The 16648-nt window shown below is 43.4% G+C and overlaps 1 protein-coding gene and 1 pseudogene across 1 annotated transcript in view; one reads left to right on the top strand and one right to left on the bottom strand.

Annotated features, from left to right (window-relative positions):
- NUGGC (nuclear GTPase, germinal center associated) overlaps positions 1-11247 on the bottom strand; it is a 36419-nt gene extending 25172 nt beyond the window's left edge. The window contains exons 1-6 of the mRNA XM_016213844.2: positions 11205-11247; positions 8377-8481; positions 7382-7490; positions 6357-6579; positions 5588-5818; positions 2619-2828 (exon numbers count right to left, since the gene is read on the bottom strand). Coding sequence (XP_016069330.2) covers positions 2619-2828; positions 5588-5818; positions 6357-6579; positions 7382-7490; positions 8377-8481; positions 11205-11247 — 921 coding nt within the window. The remainder of the gene's footprint in view (positions 1-2618; positions 2829-5587; positions 5819-6356; positions 6580-7381; positions 7491-8376; positions 8482-11204) is intronic.
- A 4544-nt stretch (positions 11248-15791) lies between these two features.
- LOC107537763 (large ribosomal subunit protein eL33 pseudogene) lies at positions 15792-16267 on the top strand (annotated as a pseudogene).
- Positions 16268-16648: the final 381 nt, after the last annotated feature.

Here is a 16648-nt window from a genome sequence, read left to right as displayed (position 1 = left end):
ACTAACCACGGCTGGCAACTCCACTCCAGGAGCTGAGACCCTGCAGAAACAAGGGCTCTCACGGCCAGGCCTGAGCCTACTGATCAAGGAGAATGGGACTGCCTTCATCTTAAAGAACTGTTAGGGGATATCCTGAGGGGGTGAGAGATAGAGCCTCAGCTGGGAAGGTAGGCACCTGCTCTCTGCTTCAGATTCTGCTACTCAACAGCCATGTGGTCTTGGAAAATTGATTTCCCCTCTCTGAGCCTTTATTCCTTCCCCTGTGAAATCAGGGCATAGGCTGATTATCTGTAAGCCGTCATCCTGATCCCATCATCCTGGTCTTGATGGGGAACCAGTCCCAAAGCTCCCCTGGCCCACAGTCCCGCAGCTGCTGCAGCAATCATGACTCCTGATATGGGCCCTTCCTCCCAGTCCCCTTCTAGCTCTGGTCCTGTGTCCCCTGTGTTCCCACCCTGTGCTCCTGGGCTCCTCCTGCCTAAAGATAACCTTTCTTCCTCTATCACAGACCCCGGTCCCTCTTGTCCTTTGAGCTCCCCCAGGAAGCATGGTATTAAAGCCCACCCCCAACATTTCCAGGCTTGTCTCTGTGAATCTCTCTATACCCCACACCCCCTTCTCTCCCTTCAGCCACCCAGGAAGACTTATCCTTCCCTCCACACCCAGCTCCCGCAGCCCACTGGCTCTCTGGCCAGTGCTCAGTGGTCCCGTTTCCAGCTGCCTTCTCGGCCTGGTGGAGGCTGAGCTTCAGTGTCCTCTCTGAATCCTCACCACCACCAACATGAAATGATCACCTTGTGCTCTCATGTTTAACTAATATGGTTTGTTAATTAGAATGACCAATGGATTCCCTTCTGGACTAGGAGACTCCCAAGGTCAAGGACTTTGTTTCTGTCCATCCAGAATCTACTACAAAATTGAGTAGAAGCTCCGTGGGTATTTGTTGAAGAAATAAGAGTTCCTATTGGAGGTCATTTCTACCTTTGAGTGTTCACAGCACCTTGTTCCTCTGTTACATCACTTTCTGGCATGTATCTAGGCATCTGTAGGTTTTATCTCTCCCGTTAGATTCTAAGCCCTTTGTGGGAAGGCTCTACTTCTCATTCAACATTGTTTTATTTTGCTTTCAACCTTTTAGTGTAAAGGTAATACATGTTCATGAAAAATATACAAACAATGCAGAGGTGTATGTAGTTAAGAGTGGTGGTAAACACAGAAACTGCTGCTAACAGCTGGGTGTGAATCCTTCCAGAAGGCAGGATCTTACTTTTGTTGTGTGTTTATAAACATTGCACACACACACACACATACTTCTTAACATTAAAGGTCATGCTCCGCCTCTTTTCATTCACGGTCATCTTGCCTGGGTTAAAATCCCCAGCGTTATAACGGGCAACTTACTTCACTAAGAATATTACCTGGCACAAAGTAAATGCTCAGTAAATGTGTGCTGTTATTATTTTTATCTATAATCTTTGCATCCTCTGTGCTTAGTAGATTGTTATATGTATTTGATGAATGAAATGCAAATGAACAAAGAGATAAAATTCTCAAAAATTTAGCCTGTAGGTGCAGACCAAGTTATTCAAATGCTTAACTCTGACTGTAGACACATCTGGGGGTTCCTGGTCAGCTCATACCCTATTTGTTGGGAATTGAAACCCTACCTAAGATTTTGTTTGAATGGGTGGACTTTCATTTCAACCACCACAGTCAGCCATAGCTGATTGCAAAAGGGCTGGATATTTAATCCAGAGAAACCTAATCCATTTGCTGGGCAGTAATCAATCACATTTTTTCTTCTTGGGAATTTGAACTAAAACACAGAGACTATATATAAGTCAGACAGGCATGGGCACATGGACTACATAACGTCATTTAGAGACAGGGTTAAGGTGATCATTTTCCACAATGTGAACTAAAACACAGAGACTATATATAAGTCAGACAGGCATGGGCACATGGACTACATAACGTCATTTAGAGACAGGGTTAAGGTGATCATTTTCCACAATGTGGATCCTAATTAGCTAAGTAGAGAGATCTAAGAGAGAAGCAGGACTCTGCAGAGAGGTGCTCAAAGAGAAACAGTCCCAAGAAACCAAGCAGAGGATAAAAAAAAGACAGATGCTTCCATCCTGAGAGGTGGCCCTAGGGCTGTGCTGGGTCTCCTGAGACCCTTTGATAGCCCTTTGATTAACTGCACTTCACGTGGGATTGCTTTCTTGTGTTTCTGTTCCTAACAACCAAACACAGCAGCAGCCTCCTGGTTCCTTAGTGCCTGGCTGTTGGCTTTTCTGCTTTGTACCCAGCTCTTGGCCTTCCTCTCCCACTCTGTCCTTCTTTCCTGCTCGCTGGTAGGCCACTCTCCTGCTGACCCTTCTCTTACACACATTCTTGTTCTGGCTGCCAGGCCTACCTCATGATTCCTCACTCTCCAGTTTCTCTGCCACCCAGGTCCTGCTGTTGCCCCGAGGCTTAGAACAGAGCCAGTGGGAGAATTTAACTCCAGGGAACTCATAAAATTCCTCAAGCTGAAAGCAGAGAATCCTTTGTTGCTTTAGAAAGGGAGGAGGAATTGAGGGAAGAGGGAACAAAGACATAGTCAAGAGAATCACCTTTTTCCACATCTCGTCCCTCTTGCTGTTGAAGTCCCCTGTGCCTGGAATGTCCACCAGCACAACCCCTTCTGGAATCAGCTCTGACTTAGGAAGAGTCACTTCCACATGTTTGATCAAGGGCCAGATCTGTGTCTCAGCTGACTCTCCATCCCAGTCTCTCCTCTTAGTCCGGATGTAGGGGTCCAGCTTGACAGACAGCTCCACTGCCTGCGTGGGGAAGGAGGAGAAGCCACACACATCAGCCCTTCTCCCAGCATTTCCATCCCGGATGGGCTGTGATTCGGGTTCACTGAAGGCACCCTGAGTAACGGTAAGGAGCAGCGATGGGCCCCAGGACACCCGTGATCCAGGCAACGAGGGCCTACGTCCTGAGAGCCAGAATCTAGGAAGTTCAAGCTCCTCAGTTTACAGATGAAGACACTAGAGTCAGAATGGGACTTCAGCAAAGTTAGAGCTTTGCCGGATACTGATTTTATCTCCTAAATTCCACTTCAATTCCAAAATCCATGTAATTAATATACAATTTTTCTAAATTTGGGAGAGAGAGGATTCTTCTGGCATGGCTAATGGGAACGTTTTAATTACCAGAGAGCCCACACTGCAGAAAATTGATAGTGATATGCTGACCATAATTTCCAAATTAAAAATTGGTCTGAATGTGGTCTTTAAAAAGGTTTTTAAAATTTATCTTTCAAGCACAAAAAATATCTTGACATGTAGGCATTTCCAGGATGTTTTAATGGTGCTGGGTGGGATGGAAATTTGTTCTCAGCCTATTGCTCCTACTTAAGCATATTTTGGGACAACAATGCATTCATGCCAGCAACTATATGTGGCAGCAAATTTCTACTGGGCTACTTCGAGGGGGGGGAAGAAGATTTGGGATGTATGGTGGTTGTTGTTAATAAATTTCTATGGAATGGTCCTGGAAGAAAGATACAGGCGTAAATTCTTAAGAGAGTTGATATTAAACTGGGGGTTGTTGCACTCTGTGGCAGATTTCATCCATTCTCATCAAACAACAAGAAATTGTGAAAGAGGAGATGATAAAAGTTCTTTAAGGTATTTTATCTTAAAAATAAGGTGGGCACAGTAAGGGCTACATAAAAGAAAAAGCACAGGCTTGAGAAGTCCCTTTCTAGAAGAAGATGGCTCAACCCAATAAACTGGCTCAGGGCTAACCCTTCTGGGAGACAAACTCAGATTCCCTCATACCAACCCAGAGTCCCTGACCCAAACTCTGAACTTGTGCCCTCTCACTCACTGATATGGTCATTCTGTTCTCCTTGTCTCAGTGGGCAAATTTGTAACACTGGGAAGGAGTATTTCTAAATGAAGAGGAGTTAGGAAATAAATATTATATTGATACTTTGATAAAGTAACCAGCTTTATAATCATTTCTTTGGGCACGCTCAGTCTATGTTTTATTTATTTACTTATTTATTTATGTATGTATTTTAAAATATATCTTTATTGATTTCAGAGAGAGGAAGGGAGAGGGAGAGAGAGACAGAAACAACAATGATGGGAGAGTCATTGATGGGCTGCCTCCTGTAGGCCCCCCACTGAGGATTGAGCCTGCAACCGGGGAAGGGGCCTGACCAGGAATTAAACCGCAGTCTCCTAGATCATAGGTTGATGCTCAACCACTGAGCCACGCCGGTCAGGTTCAGTCTATGTTTTAAATATTAAGAACCTAATTATTTTTAATAGTAGCATTCACTTAAATATAACAAATGGCTACTACATTTGTTTGATTTCCTAAACAGAAGTTAAATGCCTTAAAAGGTTTTATTCATTTGACTCCTAAGTGCGCCCTTTAAAAACTTTAAATTCAAAATTTTTGAAAGAATTAAATATATTAAATTTTAATTATCATATAAAAAGTCTAAGGAAATTTGACTAATTATGTAAGTAGCATTAACTATTTAAGGAGGATTTGCTATGTTAAACTTAGGAGATAATTGAACACTAAATTTTAGAACAAGTATAAGTAATTAATCTTATTTTATATTTAGAAGTCTGATTTTTAAATAGAATACCAATATTTTAAGGATGAATTTTAAGATGCAAGAAAAACTAGGTTTTTTAATGTGCAACGCTAATAAATTGAGTATTTGTTCCACAAGTATTTTGCTTTAACTTAAAATTAAATTTTAATTTAATAAAATTGATATTGATTATAAGTATAATATAATCTATTAATTGTATATCTAATATTCAGCCTATCCTTCACCCTGCTAGAAGAATCCTGATTGTTTCTTTGTGGTGGCAGTAGATTGAGACTGGTCTTAGCCAGTCATATTAAGTCAGCTTCTTGCTTTCTCTAGATAGACTCCCTTTCAGCTAGGAAAGGCCATGTGATTCATCTCTGAACGAGGAAATCTACACAGAAATCTGTTGGGGGATGTTTCTGGGAAAGCTTTTACTTTCCAATGAAAATGGATATGTGGTTGGTGCCACCTTTTTATGCATTTCTTCCTTCCCTGAAGTTAGCTGTGAAGTCTAGCACTTCAGTAGCAATCTTATGACTATGAGGCAACAAGTATGGTGAAGGCCAAGGGAACCAGAGAGATATTGATCTTGACATTGTTGAGTCACTGAACCAATCCACAAAGCCAACTGCCTCCAGACTTCTTATGTGAGAAAATGAGTAAGTCCCTATTTGTTTAAGCCATTATAAGCTGGGTTTGTTTTTTCAGTCATTTGCTGCCAAAAACATCTTTGATTAATCGTCCAGTAAGTGTAACTAGTCCTTCCTGTGCACAAAAGCTTCCTCATTCAGACACTAAAAATTCCCATTTGACGGCCATAAATAATGAAAAATAATTTGGTCATGGATACTTCTGATTTTGATATCAACTTATTTGAATATAAAACACCATACCTTGAGCAAATCCCCTACATGGATTCAATTGTTATACTTAAGACTCAGGATAAATAAAGAAAAAATATCTTGAAGCTACCTCTTCTGCTTTGAGGGTGATGATTCTAGAGGCGGGGATCTTTCCTTTGAGCTTTGTTCTTAGTAACTCCTCATAGCTCTTCCTTTCCGCCCCATTTCCATAAAGCATTTGTAGCTTCCAGATGGCTTCCTCCACTGCATCATCCCTGTCCCACAAATCTGCCTCTTCTCGGTCCAGCTCCTCTGTCCTGTGCAGGAGTTTAGTCAAATTCTTCAGCTCCTCCTTCCACTCCTGTAAAGGCAGAGGAGGGCCAAGCCCCTCATGACAGTGATATGAAAAACACAGATACGACACAAAGGGAGGAGGCCATTGTCCCTGTGGAGGGCAAGGGGGCTGCACACTCAGGAAATCTAAAACCATCCAATCCAGCAAGGCATTGTCTAACCCAGACCCCCTTGTTTTGTCGATGAGGAAACAGGGACCCAAGGAGGGTAATGGCTTTCCCTAAAGTCCCATAATGAACGGTGACAGGACCCAGGCTAGAACCCCATCTCGCTCTATTGAACTTCCACATTCCGTACTATGTTCTTTTCATTCGACAAAGGCATGAGCTATATTTACAAGGAATATAATGTTAAGGTCTAAGAGAGAGAGAGAGAGAGAGAGAGAGAGAGAGAGAGAGAGAGAGAGAGAGAGAGAGAGAAAGGGAAGGAGGGAGGGAAGGAGAGAGGGAAGGAGAGAGGGAAGGAGAGAGAAAGGGAGAAAAACTGGAAGGGAAGGAAGAAGGCAGGAAGGTAAGAAGGCAGGAAGGAAGGAAGGAGACACCTACCTGGTCAGAAAGAAGGTGGATTTTGGCCTCGTATTGCTCACAGCAGCCTGAGCTCACTTGTACAATGCATGACGTACATATACTTTCTCCAGACACTGGTAGAAACATTGCTTGCTGGATGATGGCATTGATCAAGGAGCTCTTTCCAGCCCCAGTGCTTCCAAATAATCCAATGTAGATTGGGTCCAATGATGGTTTTTCAATTAAAGCAAGAAGCCTGTTTCTAGATCAGTTTTTAAGTGCACATTGACATGGTCATCAAAGCATAGTGGGAAGAACATCAGAATAGAGCACAAAGGAACTGAGTTCTAATCCTGAGTAAGTCACTACACCTTTCTGAGTCTCTGCTCTCTGCTTAGTCAAAGAAGAATATTAATCCCTGTTTACTAGACAGAGCTGTCCCGGGGATCAAATGAGATTATGCAAAAATACTTGGTAATTCGACTCAAAAAGAATGATGACTACATAAACTCTATAATGTTTATATAGATGTGAAGCATTCTTGTTTCTGTTCTATGGAAATTATATAGTCTTGACCCTAGAAATAAAGTTTATGCAGAGGTAAAGTATTGTTAGGAGCGACACAGAGGCTAACTGAGCGGGAGATGCAGCCTTGGCACCACTCAAGTCCCTCAGGTCAGCTCAGCACAGCAGCTGAGGGCACAGGCTCAGAGTCACACAGCCTGGGTTGGATTCTGGGACCTCTGAGTGACTTACCAACAGTGTGACTTTGGTCAATGTCTTGGCCTCAGTTTCAGTAAAATGAGATGATAATAGCTTCTACTTTATAGGAGTATTAGAACACTTAAATGAAATTTGATATATGTAAAGTATCTATCAGATTAACTAACTCAGCGAACAGGAACTATCAGTAATATAAACAATGGCCTATAGCTATGGAAATTTTCAGCTTTCTTGCTTAGTTTCTAATTGAAAATTTCCTTTTGTTGTTGGAGAAAAGCACCTACAATCACCTAAGGAAAGAAATCGAAGTAAGATTTGATGGTAGTCGACATCAGACTCACATGAGATACTTGACTCCATTTGGAATGCTGTCATCCAGGAAAACACACTGGATAAGTTTCTGATAAGTGTTGCTCAAAACCCTTCTGGTCCGTGACTCCAGTTTTTCATCTGCAATCAATAGATTGCAGAAAAAGAGAGAAAATATTACAGAAAGGGGGGGGGGAATGAAATTTAAAAAAATGATTAAACAAGACAGCAAATTATCTGACACTGGAGATAACAGCTCCTGGGAGACAGCAGTCATGGATTCTGACAGCCTCTCCAGGAGCCAGCCTGCTCTGAAACTCCTGGTAACAGAAGTCAGCATAGACTTTGCCATGGGCTTTAGTGCTTCTAGATTCTTCTCTCTTGTGGTCATAAAAATGAAGAAAGAAAAAAAAAGTCACCCGAAACTAATATAACATTGTATATCAACTATACTTTAAAAGAAAAAGAAAAAAGGGAAAGAAAGCAAGGGCATCATATAAATACCCACGAAAGCACCAAACCAACCATTTTCCGTCTGTCTTAATGAGGAAGGGGTTATTCTGACAATAGCCCTCTTCTCCAGAGACTCCCGGAGATACATTGTCAAATTACATCTCTGCAGAGGCCATGAGGCCGCCTTTTCTGGGTGCAGATCATTTGAAGATGTTTCATTCTGCTCCTGAATTTAAGCATTCTCTTACTTTGAGCATTTGAACATATTTAGAAAAGAACAGAGCCCATGTATGTTTTTTAAAAAAATAAATAGCCCAGCCAGGCGTGGCTCACTGGTTGAGCGTCGACCTAGGATCCAGGCGATCAGGGTTCGATTCCCGGTCAGGGCACATGCCTGGGTTGTGGGCTCGATCAATGACTCTCTCATCATTGATGTTTCTGTCTCTCTCTCTCTCCCTTTCCTTTCCTCTCTCTGAAATCAATAAAGATATATTTAAAAAATAAATAAATAAATAAACAACAAAAAAAAACACACACCAAAACCCCCACTATTTCCCAGTTTCATAACACTCACATTCCTTAAGAGCACATTGTTCCACAGAGGGAAATGCTCGGAACCGCTCGTCTCGACCCGATCGTCTTCTTTTTTTCATCGGTTCTTTAAATAAGTCATCGTCAACTAGAGAAAAACAGAGATTATGTAAAATCACAGGTCTCGGGCCATGGTACACTTGCCTGACCTCTATCAGCACACAAACCCTCCGAGCCTAGGCGGCCCCTGCCAGCGCGGCTCAGAAGCAGCCCTGTTGGGCCTTTCCCGTCTGGTTCCTACTTCCCAGGACTTTGCACCAAGTTCCAAAAGGCAGGGTCCAACATATCTCCTCAGAAGAGATGTTGAAATGAAATAAAAAGTTCCTGTTTGGAAACACTGAGAAGCCAAAATGGCTCGATGGTCTTCACCAAGAGCCAAGAGTAGAGAGAGAAGCCCAAGAGGGGCTGAGCGCGGAGCAAAGAAAGGCCTCTGGGAGGTCTTTTCAAAGTGGGAAAGAAATTGTTCGGGAGCAGAACGCAGAGGGAAGACAGGCTGCGTGAGCAGGCGAAGCATTTCTCCTCCAGCCTCGGTTTCTCCATCTGCAAAAGGAGAGGGCTGACAAAAAATACGCCTCATACAAGTTTTGGAGGGTGCCCTTCAGAGACTAAATCTGGGGACTTTTTTCCCCTTTCCTCACTGAGAGTCATTGACAGCTGCTTCCTTACATAGACTAGAAGAGAAATCACCAAGAAGCAGATCTTTGCGGTTCTATGGAGGTTTTTTTCACTTTAGTGGTTTCCTTTGGTTATGAGGTAAATGTCTGGCAGGGTCCACACTCCTCAGGAAAAGGTGTAACCAAAACATTGTGTTTTGGATTGGTTTTAGCAAATATCCCCCAGCAGTTAGACAGGAGCAATCGGTGGGCCTTTGGGGGTCAAGGTTGTTGGAAATGGTCCTCACCCAGCACTCCTGGGGCTGGCCTGTGCCTTAGGAAATGGCTGTGAGATGAACAGGAAGAAGAGATGATTCCCCAAGAGACATGGCACTCTTAAGGGCATGAGGCCCCCAAACTGAGTGGGACATTGGAGACCATCTTTCCTGAAGAACCACAGAGAAGGAGCTTCACTTGCGGACCCAGGATGGCAGCCCAAGCACCAGCCTCTGCCACTGGGCTCCAGACGCAGGTCTCCAGATAGTTCAGGCCCCCTGCCCCCTTGTTCGCTTTGAGTCTTCCAGCACAGATTCTGCCGTGTCAGGAGCCAGCTCGCACCCCATAGAGTATTTCAGGGCAGAGGAATGGTGTTTGCCTGAATCTCTGCCACCTCAGGCCTGTGCAGCGACAGGGAGTTGAAAGAGCCTGTACTTCAGTCCCTTCTATCTCAGACATTCTAACTTCATGATTGAGCTCAACTCAAAGAATTCATCCTGGCTCAATTTAAGGACTGCATTAGAACTAAATACCAAGTGGCTGCCGGCTCAGTGGCTGGAGCTGGAAGGCAAGAGGCTGAGAAGAAAAGACTTTGCCACACAGGCCCACAGGCCAGCTGCTGTGGTACAAGAAATGTCTCAGAATCCCAGGCGTTTTCTACAACCTGTCTGTGAAAAGAAAGTAAATGGATGTCAGGCCTTGATCTTGACTTTGTAACTCAGGAACTCTTTTGTGTAATCAATGTTGGCACAGTATTTTAGCCACATGTATAAGACAAGGGACAGGCAAGTCCATATCCGTAGCCTTTATTTCAACCTTATAAGCACTGGCAATTAACCTGATTAAACATTGGAATTTTACGTCTCAGCTAAAGCAAAGGTCAAGAAGTCAGATAAAACAGCAGGGTTTTAAACTCTCAATTTCTAAACTGAAACACCACCTGGAAAGGAGAAAGTATTCTATCCTGGATCTATACCACTTAAAGGAAGTATTTTTATATTAAATTGTAACTGAAATGACGTGGCCTGAACTGGCACATCTCTTACTATTCCCTGTAAGTGTCAAACACTCCCCGGTCTTTCCCAGCATTTCACACTGACCGACGGGGGAGAGGAGAGGCCAGTGCAAAGGAAACCGCAGTCTGCTGTTGCTGTTGCTTCTCACTGCCACACGGTGTCACTTTTGAAAACTGATCACAAATAGCCTGACACCAGGATATACTCATTCATTGTGGATCCAGACCATTGCCGACGACTGCCGTGGCTCTCCCAAGCAAAACGACTCCACTCCTTCGGCACTAAGTTCCACCAAGGGTGCCCCCAAATTGCAAATCTTTTGGTTTGCCTGCCCACCCATGCCTCAAATACTAGCCCACTACCCCACTGACCCAGAAACACTAAAAACCCTTGCTCCTAAGCTTCTTCAGTTCTCAGAACACAAAGGATGTGATTGATACATGCCATTTTCTGCACGTAGGGGTGACTTCCCTGCATCTTCCTAGGGAAGGCTCCTTCCTTGGCTCCAGGGGCCCTGCACCCAGACTTGTAGGGAGGGGGCCACCCTCACTGACTCCAATGTGATTCACTCTACATCTCCCATTCTAAGGAAAGCACCTGAAATGATTCCAGGAGCCTTACCTTGCCCGTTCTAGGAGAGGATACCCTTAGAAAACCCAAGGTGGTTTTCTGGACCTTTCTTTTAAAGGGAAGGGAGGCCTAAATTTAATTGCTGGTCAGACAGTCCACTATATTATGAACAGGCTAATTTAGTTGTTGGTGAATTAATGTGTCTTCATTCACTATTAAAAGGTGTAACGAGAAAGCAGCTTCTGAATTAAGAGCGAGGAACAATGACTGTAGTTAAACAGTCTCAAGCCATTTGCCCTGATTATATACGGTAAACAATACTGTCTACTTCATCAGGGGAGACCACAGGATGTTACCTGGATGTGGCTCCTGACACACAGAATCCTCCATTTCTGCCATTTCCTGTTATGCAAACGCTTGTTTTTATCCACTTGGGAGAACCAGCCTAAAAATACATACAAAGGGGGGGGGGGGGGGACAGCAGAAATTATAAATATAAAAAGAAGGAAAAAACCACACACACACAAAAATAGCCTGTAGATCTGCTTATGCTTTGTTTCCCCAGCTAGATTCCAAGGTCCAAAGGCAATGATCATTCTAACTTATCTTTGCATTCCTCACAACACCTAGTACACTACATATTATTTAAATATGACAAAAATGAATGCTTGACCATTGGTTTTCAATACTAGTTGTATCTATAGAACTTTAAACTGATATGGCCTTTCTATTCATCTTTAAGGCAACTCATTCCGAAATGATAATAATCTCTAGTGACCAGAACCGTGAAAGCGAAGTTATGTAGCTTTGCTGCTTTGGGTGACATCAGTGCTCCAGTCAGGTAAGCCCTGTACCCTTGTGCCAGTAAACTTTAGTCCCGGCAGGTCTCAGCAAGAATCTGAGAGATGGATGGAACTGTGGATATTCCTAGAGCTCCCTGGAGTTGCTTTGGGGGCTACAGCGTGAGGAAGGAGAGGTGTAGTAACTGGGTTCTCTGGGTCTTCCTCACCACCCCATCCCCACTGCAATCAGGAAGACACCCCTACTGGGGGCTCTGAGCAGCACCACAGCAGGTGCATCTGCAGGGGAGGGAGAAGGAGAGGAGCATCCAAAAGGAGAAGTGTCAGATCCAACCTGTCTCCAGTCCACCAGCAGATAAGACTCGGCCACAGGGCAAGAGGGCACTGCCCAGACTGGGTGGGGATATGCTAGCCTGGACCTTCTTTGTCTCCACACATAGAGGAGAATTTGAGGAACAAAAGTGGGGAGCGCTGAAAGTGCTTCCTCTCCTATCTGATGTTGCTCTTTGGATCACTCAGCCATGTCATTCAAAGCAAAGAGTCACCAGCCCTTCCGAAATACATGAAATCCACCTGATCGGTCAACCCTCATTAGACCCAAAGACCGTTAGGGAGGCTGTGCCTCATTTACATATTAACACCAAATGAAAATCACGACTCATCAGTTGAAATAGCCTCTTGCTCTTAGTTTGGCTGGTGGGTATTAACTAAACAAATGGTTTCTGTACTTGGTGGATTTTGTTGAATGTGACATGAACCCCTACTATGTGCAAGGTCCTGAGCCTTAGGTCCTTATCGCTCTATTTCTTATCTTGCACACCCCTCCCCCCCCCGCACTCAGACCACCCCAAATTCCTTGCAGTTCTCCAAGGCAGGGTGTCCTACTGAACTTCCATGCATTTCAACACATGCTGTTTCTTCTGTGTGGGGTACCCTTCCCCTCTTGGTGAATTCCTCCTCTTTCTTCAAGACCATGTTTTAGCATTCCCTCTGTGAAACTGTGTCCTGATTCCCAGCCATTCCCCTGTTGTGTCACCTCTGTTACGATGTTTACTATGCTTCATTCATGTCTCTTCCTCCTTCCTGGGCCATGAGCTAGTCCAGGTCATGGCTGCATTTGTTTTAATGCTGCATTTCTGTAGTGACTGACAATAAATGCTGACGGAATGAATGAAATGATGGGAAGCTTTTGAAGAGAGTCTACACCAAAGGATGTTTAAAAACTAGATTCATCTTTGATATGATTAGAGTCTTGACTTAAAGAGTAAAGCAGAGTAGGGACAAATAGGCAGGTATGCACAAGAAGTGCATTAATAGTGAGGACTGCTCCATAGGAACTGGGGATGTTTAACTTGAGGAAAGGAAGACACAGGCGGAGGCAAAAGGTGAAATTAAGGAAGGCCCTTCAATCTGAGAGGGAAGTGGGTTTTGAGTAGAAGCCCGTGTGTTCACCAGGTTCTGGAATGTGGACAGTGGTTTTTGGCTTCCCTCAGAATCTCAGGAACTTCATTTCCTCTGACTTTATTTACCAAATCAATAGTACACAATGGCCAGCAAGCGCTTTTAGCATGTAACTGCCTGAGGTTGGATTGGGTTTAGCCACATGCAGTGGAAACACTAAACCGTGGGCCTCCCATTGTAGCAGCAGCTATCGTACCAGTACATGAGTAATCTGAAGAAATTTGAAATTGAGTTGTGGCTGTGGTGAATTGGGCTTTAAATTCCTTCTGCCAATATTCACAAACTGGCAGGAAGGGACCATTCGATAGGCAAACTAAGACACTGGAAAATGGAAAGAGGTCATGTATCAAAAGGCTGAGGAGGGAAAATAAAATAAAGTGCCCTTAAAAAGAATGATCTATAAACAAATATCTCAATTAGTGGAAGGGGGTAGTATGGCACAGACACTGAGTATATAGTCATTGGGTGGAGCTAAATAATGCAGTGGCAAGGGCATTAAGCTGGAAATCAGTGTAGAAGATTCCAGTTCTTGTTTTGCCGCCAGTCACAGGAGCTGGAGGACTTCTGACCCATCATTTTATCACTCTAGGCCTTAGTTTTCCCATCTATAAATGAAAGACAAAACTAATCCTTAAAGCATGAATTAAGGAAGGCCCTTCCTTAATTCTCTGATTTAATTGGGTGCCAAAAGGATTAAGGTTCTTACTTTGAAATGCCACCTAATGTTAAAACCAAGACTGTACCATGATCAGGGCTCTTGTGTAAATCAAAACTAATACAACTGAGGTTACTGAATTTAGTTAGGTTCATTTTGCTTTAAGGAGTAAATAACCCATAGGTGCATAGTGCTTCTTCAAATCATGTTGGAGTTCACGTTCCCCCCAAGAGAGGCAGTCAGTAATGGTGAAATTTTGTGAAAATTTGGTTCCTGTAGAGAAGCAATTGAAAACAGCCCAAATGCATTGCTCATACAGGCGCGGTTTTCATTTGTGGTTTATTTCACTTGTATTTCGACCATGTGGTTAGCACTTAAGTTTTGCTCTTAGTACTTATTTAAATGCATGTGCACTGAGCCTAAGCACAGTGTCTTTTAAATGAGACTGTCGGCATATTTAGCTAGGCATGGGAAAGCTGCACAGAACCAGTTTCCTGTTATATAATTATGACTTTTGACAGTTATTCTTGCTTCTCCCACTCTCTCTTTTATTTGTTTGCTTGTTGTTTTTTTTCTTAAAATAACATAACAGAGGTGATACATGTGCAATAGTTATTCCTATACGAGAACAGCTTCATATAGAGGAATTAAATAAAGAACACTTGAGAGCCCCTTCTTTTATAAATACGGACACTGAGGCCCAGAGAGGGGGAGAGACCTTGTCCAGGGTCACACAGGGACCCCAAGTTCAGTGTTCTCTTATTCCACCAAGCAGCCCCTGATAGGTGCTCTTTAAACAAAGCCTCTGGGGCTCGAGTAGCTCAACAAAGGGAACAGTGCCCGCAGATGAGGGGCTCCTTCAAACGGGTGGCACAAGCAGGGTGGCACAAGCATTTTGGAGAATGAAGGCTGTCGAGTAGGAGGGAACTTAGCAACTTGATAAAATTATACTTAGAGCCTCAAACTGAAGCTACTGCCTGGAAATTTTTCAGATCCCTCAGAAGTAAAATAAGCCAGAGTGGTGTGTGTGGAGGGGGGGGAGGTAGGCAGAGGGAGAGAGAGATTAAGAGAAAGAGAGAGGAGGGGGGGGTAGAGAGTAGAGGGAGTGAGGGAGAGACGCCGAATAGGATGCTTTCACTACCTGCATCCTGCGTCTGATGCAGAATGGGATGTGTTTATTAATTACCAGCGTCTGTTCTCTGCCCCAGCTCTACTCCTTTAGTCAGAATCTCACCTCTCCCTACCTTTCCTCATGTCATTAACTCCTCCCAACATTATTCTTGTTTTTCTTTCGTTTCTACCCCACCCCCACCCCAAGGCAGCACTAATAGGGAAAAACATCAAAATGCTTACATTACCTGGGTTCTTCAAGGGGCATTCTATCAATTTTGGTTTATTCCCTATTTTTAATAAATGTGAGAGGTGCTAGGTACATAGTAAGCACTAAATGAATATTTGTTGAATGAATAAAGTGTATCTTCTAAATATGTCTCAGATGACAAGATTAATAATGGCAGCAATCATATTCATTGATTCATTCCTTCAACAAATATTTGTTGAGTGTCTACTGCATACCAGGCACTGTTCTAGACGCTGGAAACGCATCGAGGAACAAAATGGGCAAGTTGTCTACGCACACAGGACTTACATTCCAGACAGTGAGTGAGGCAGTGGAAATTATTCATACTTTGGAATCAGGATGCCTAGATTTGGGGATCCTGCTCCAGTACTTCAATGTATCACTGAAGAAACCATCTAACATCTCTGAGCCTCAGTTTATCTTCATATAGAATGAGAATATAAAAATACCTATATCCAGAGTTCATTGTGAGGATTAAATATGATATTTTATGCAAGGTTGCTCTACAAACACTTAGGCATCTGTAGGAATGTTATTTATTTTTAGACTATTTGGTGAAGACAGTTACACTAGAAAATCAGTACTAATATTTACCTGGGCCAAGTCTGTTTAGTTTGGGGGAACAGATGCCACCTTAACTGGTGAACTGACTCCCCTTCTTGGCCCCATGGACCAGTCACCTAGCGGGTTCTACCCCATCTTCCATGAAGAGTCTTTGGTAAGGCCTCACCCCACCCCACCCCCCAAAAAAAGCTGACTTAAGAGTGAAATAAAGAGGTTTTTCCCTCATCTCGGAGCCTATAGAGGCTGCAATAGCAACAAATGTGTCTGGAAGGCTGTGGTCCAAGGCCATTTTTGCCCGCTATAAGTGAGGTCTCCAGACCAGCTCTTCTTAAAATTAAAGATGTTATGCTTCTAGGTGAAAGTGAATTCTCTCCAGGCAAGAAATGTGCTTATGTGGACAAAGCAAAGAACAACACAGTGACTCCTGGTGGCCAACAGAACAAAACCAGAGGCATCTGGGGAACGGTAACTCCTGCTCATGGAAACAGTGGCATGGTTTGTGCTAAATTCCAGAGCAACCTCCCTGCTAAGGCCACTGGACACAGAACCTCTGTAATGCTGTACCCCTCAAGGTTCTAAATTTATTGAAAAGTAAATAAATAAAATGGGGAAAAATAATGAAATAAGGTGAAGGGAGAGATTCTCAATAAAATGATGGAATGTTGATGGCATTTAGGATTTATTTCCTTTTTTTAAGGTTTAAGTAGCTTTGGTGTCAGCAATATTTTCTAATCACCCTATTGGACATTGCATTGCTTTTCCAAACTAAGTATGTCCCAAAACAGCAATTTAAACATGTTAGCTTAGAAGCAAAAGGGCCTTCAAACCCCCCAAGGAAAAGAGTTATGTTTTCAACGTTAACACATCAGCTGAAGTGTGCGACCTCAGAAGTGCAGTCACCAGAGGTAGGGCCAGTAGAAGAGGCACTGGGGTGACATGATTTTCTCTGTCCCTCTTCCC

The sequence above is a fragment of the Miniopterus natalensis genome, chromosome 4 (genome assembly GCF_054644295.1).
Source record: "Miniopterus natalensis isolate mMinNat1 chromosome 4, mMinNat1.hap1, whole genome shotgun sequence".
Taxonomy (NCBI): domain Eukaryota; kingdom Metazoa; phylum Chordata; class Mammalia; order Chiroptera; family Miniopteridae; genus Miniopterus; species Miniopterus natalensis.
Note: the sequence above shows the minus strand (reverse complement) of the source record. Positions and strands in the feature narration are given on the sequence as shown.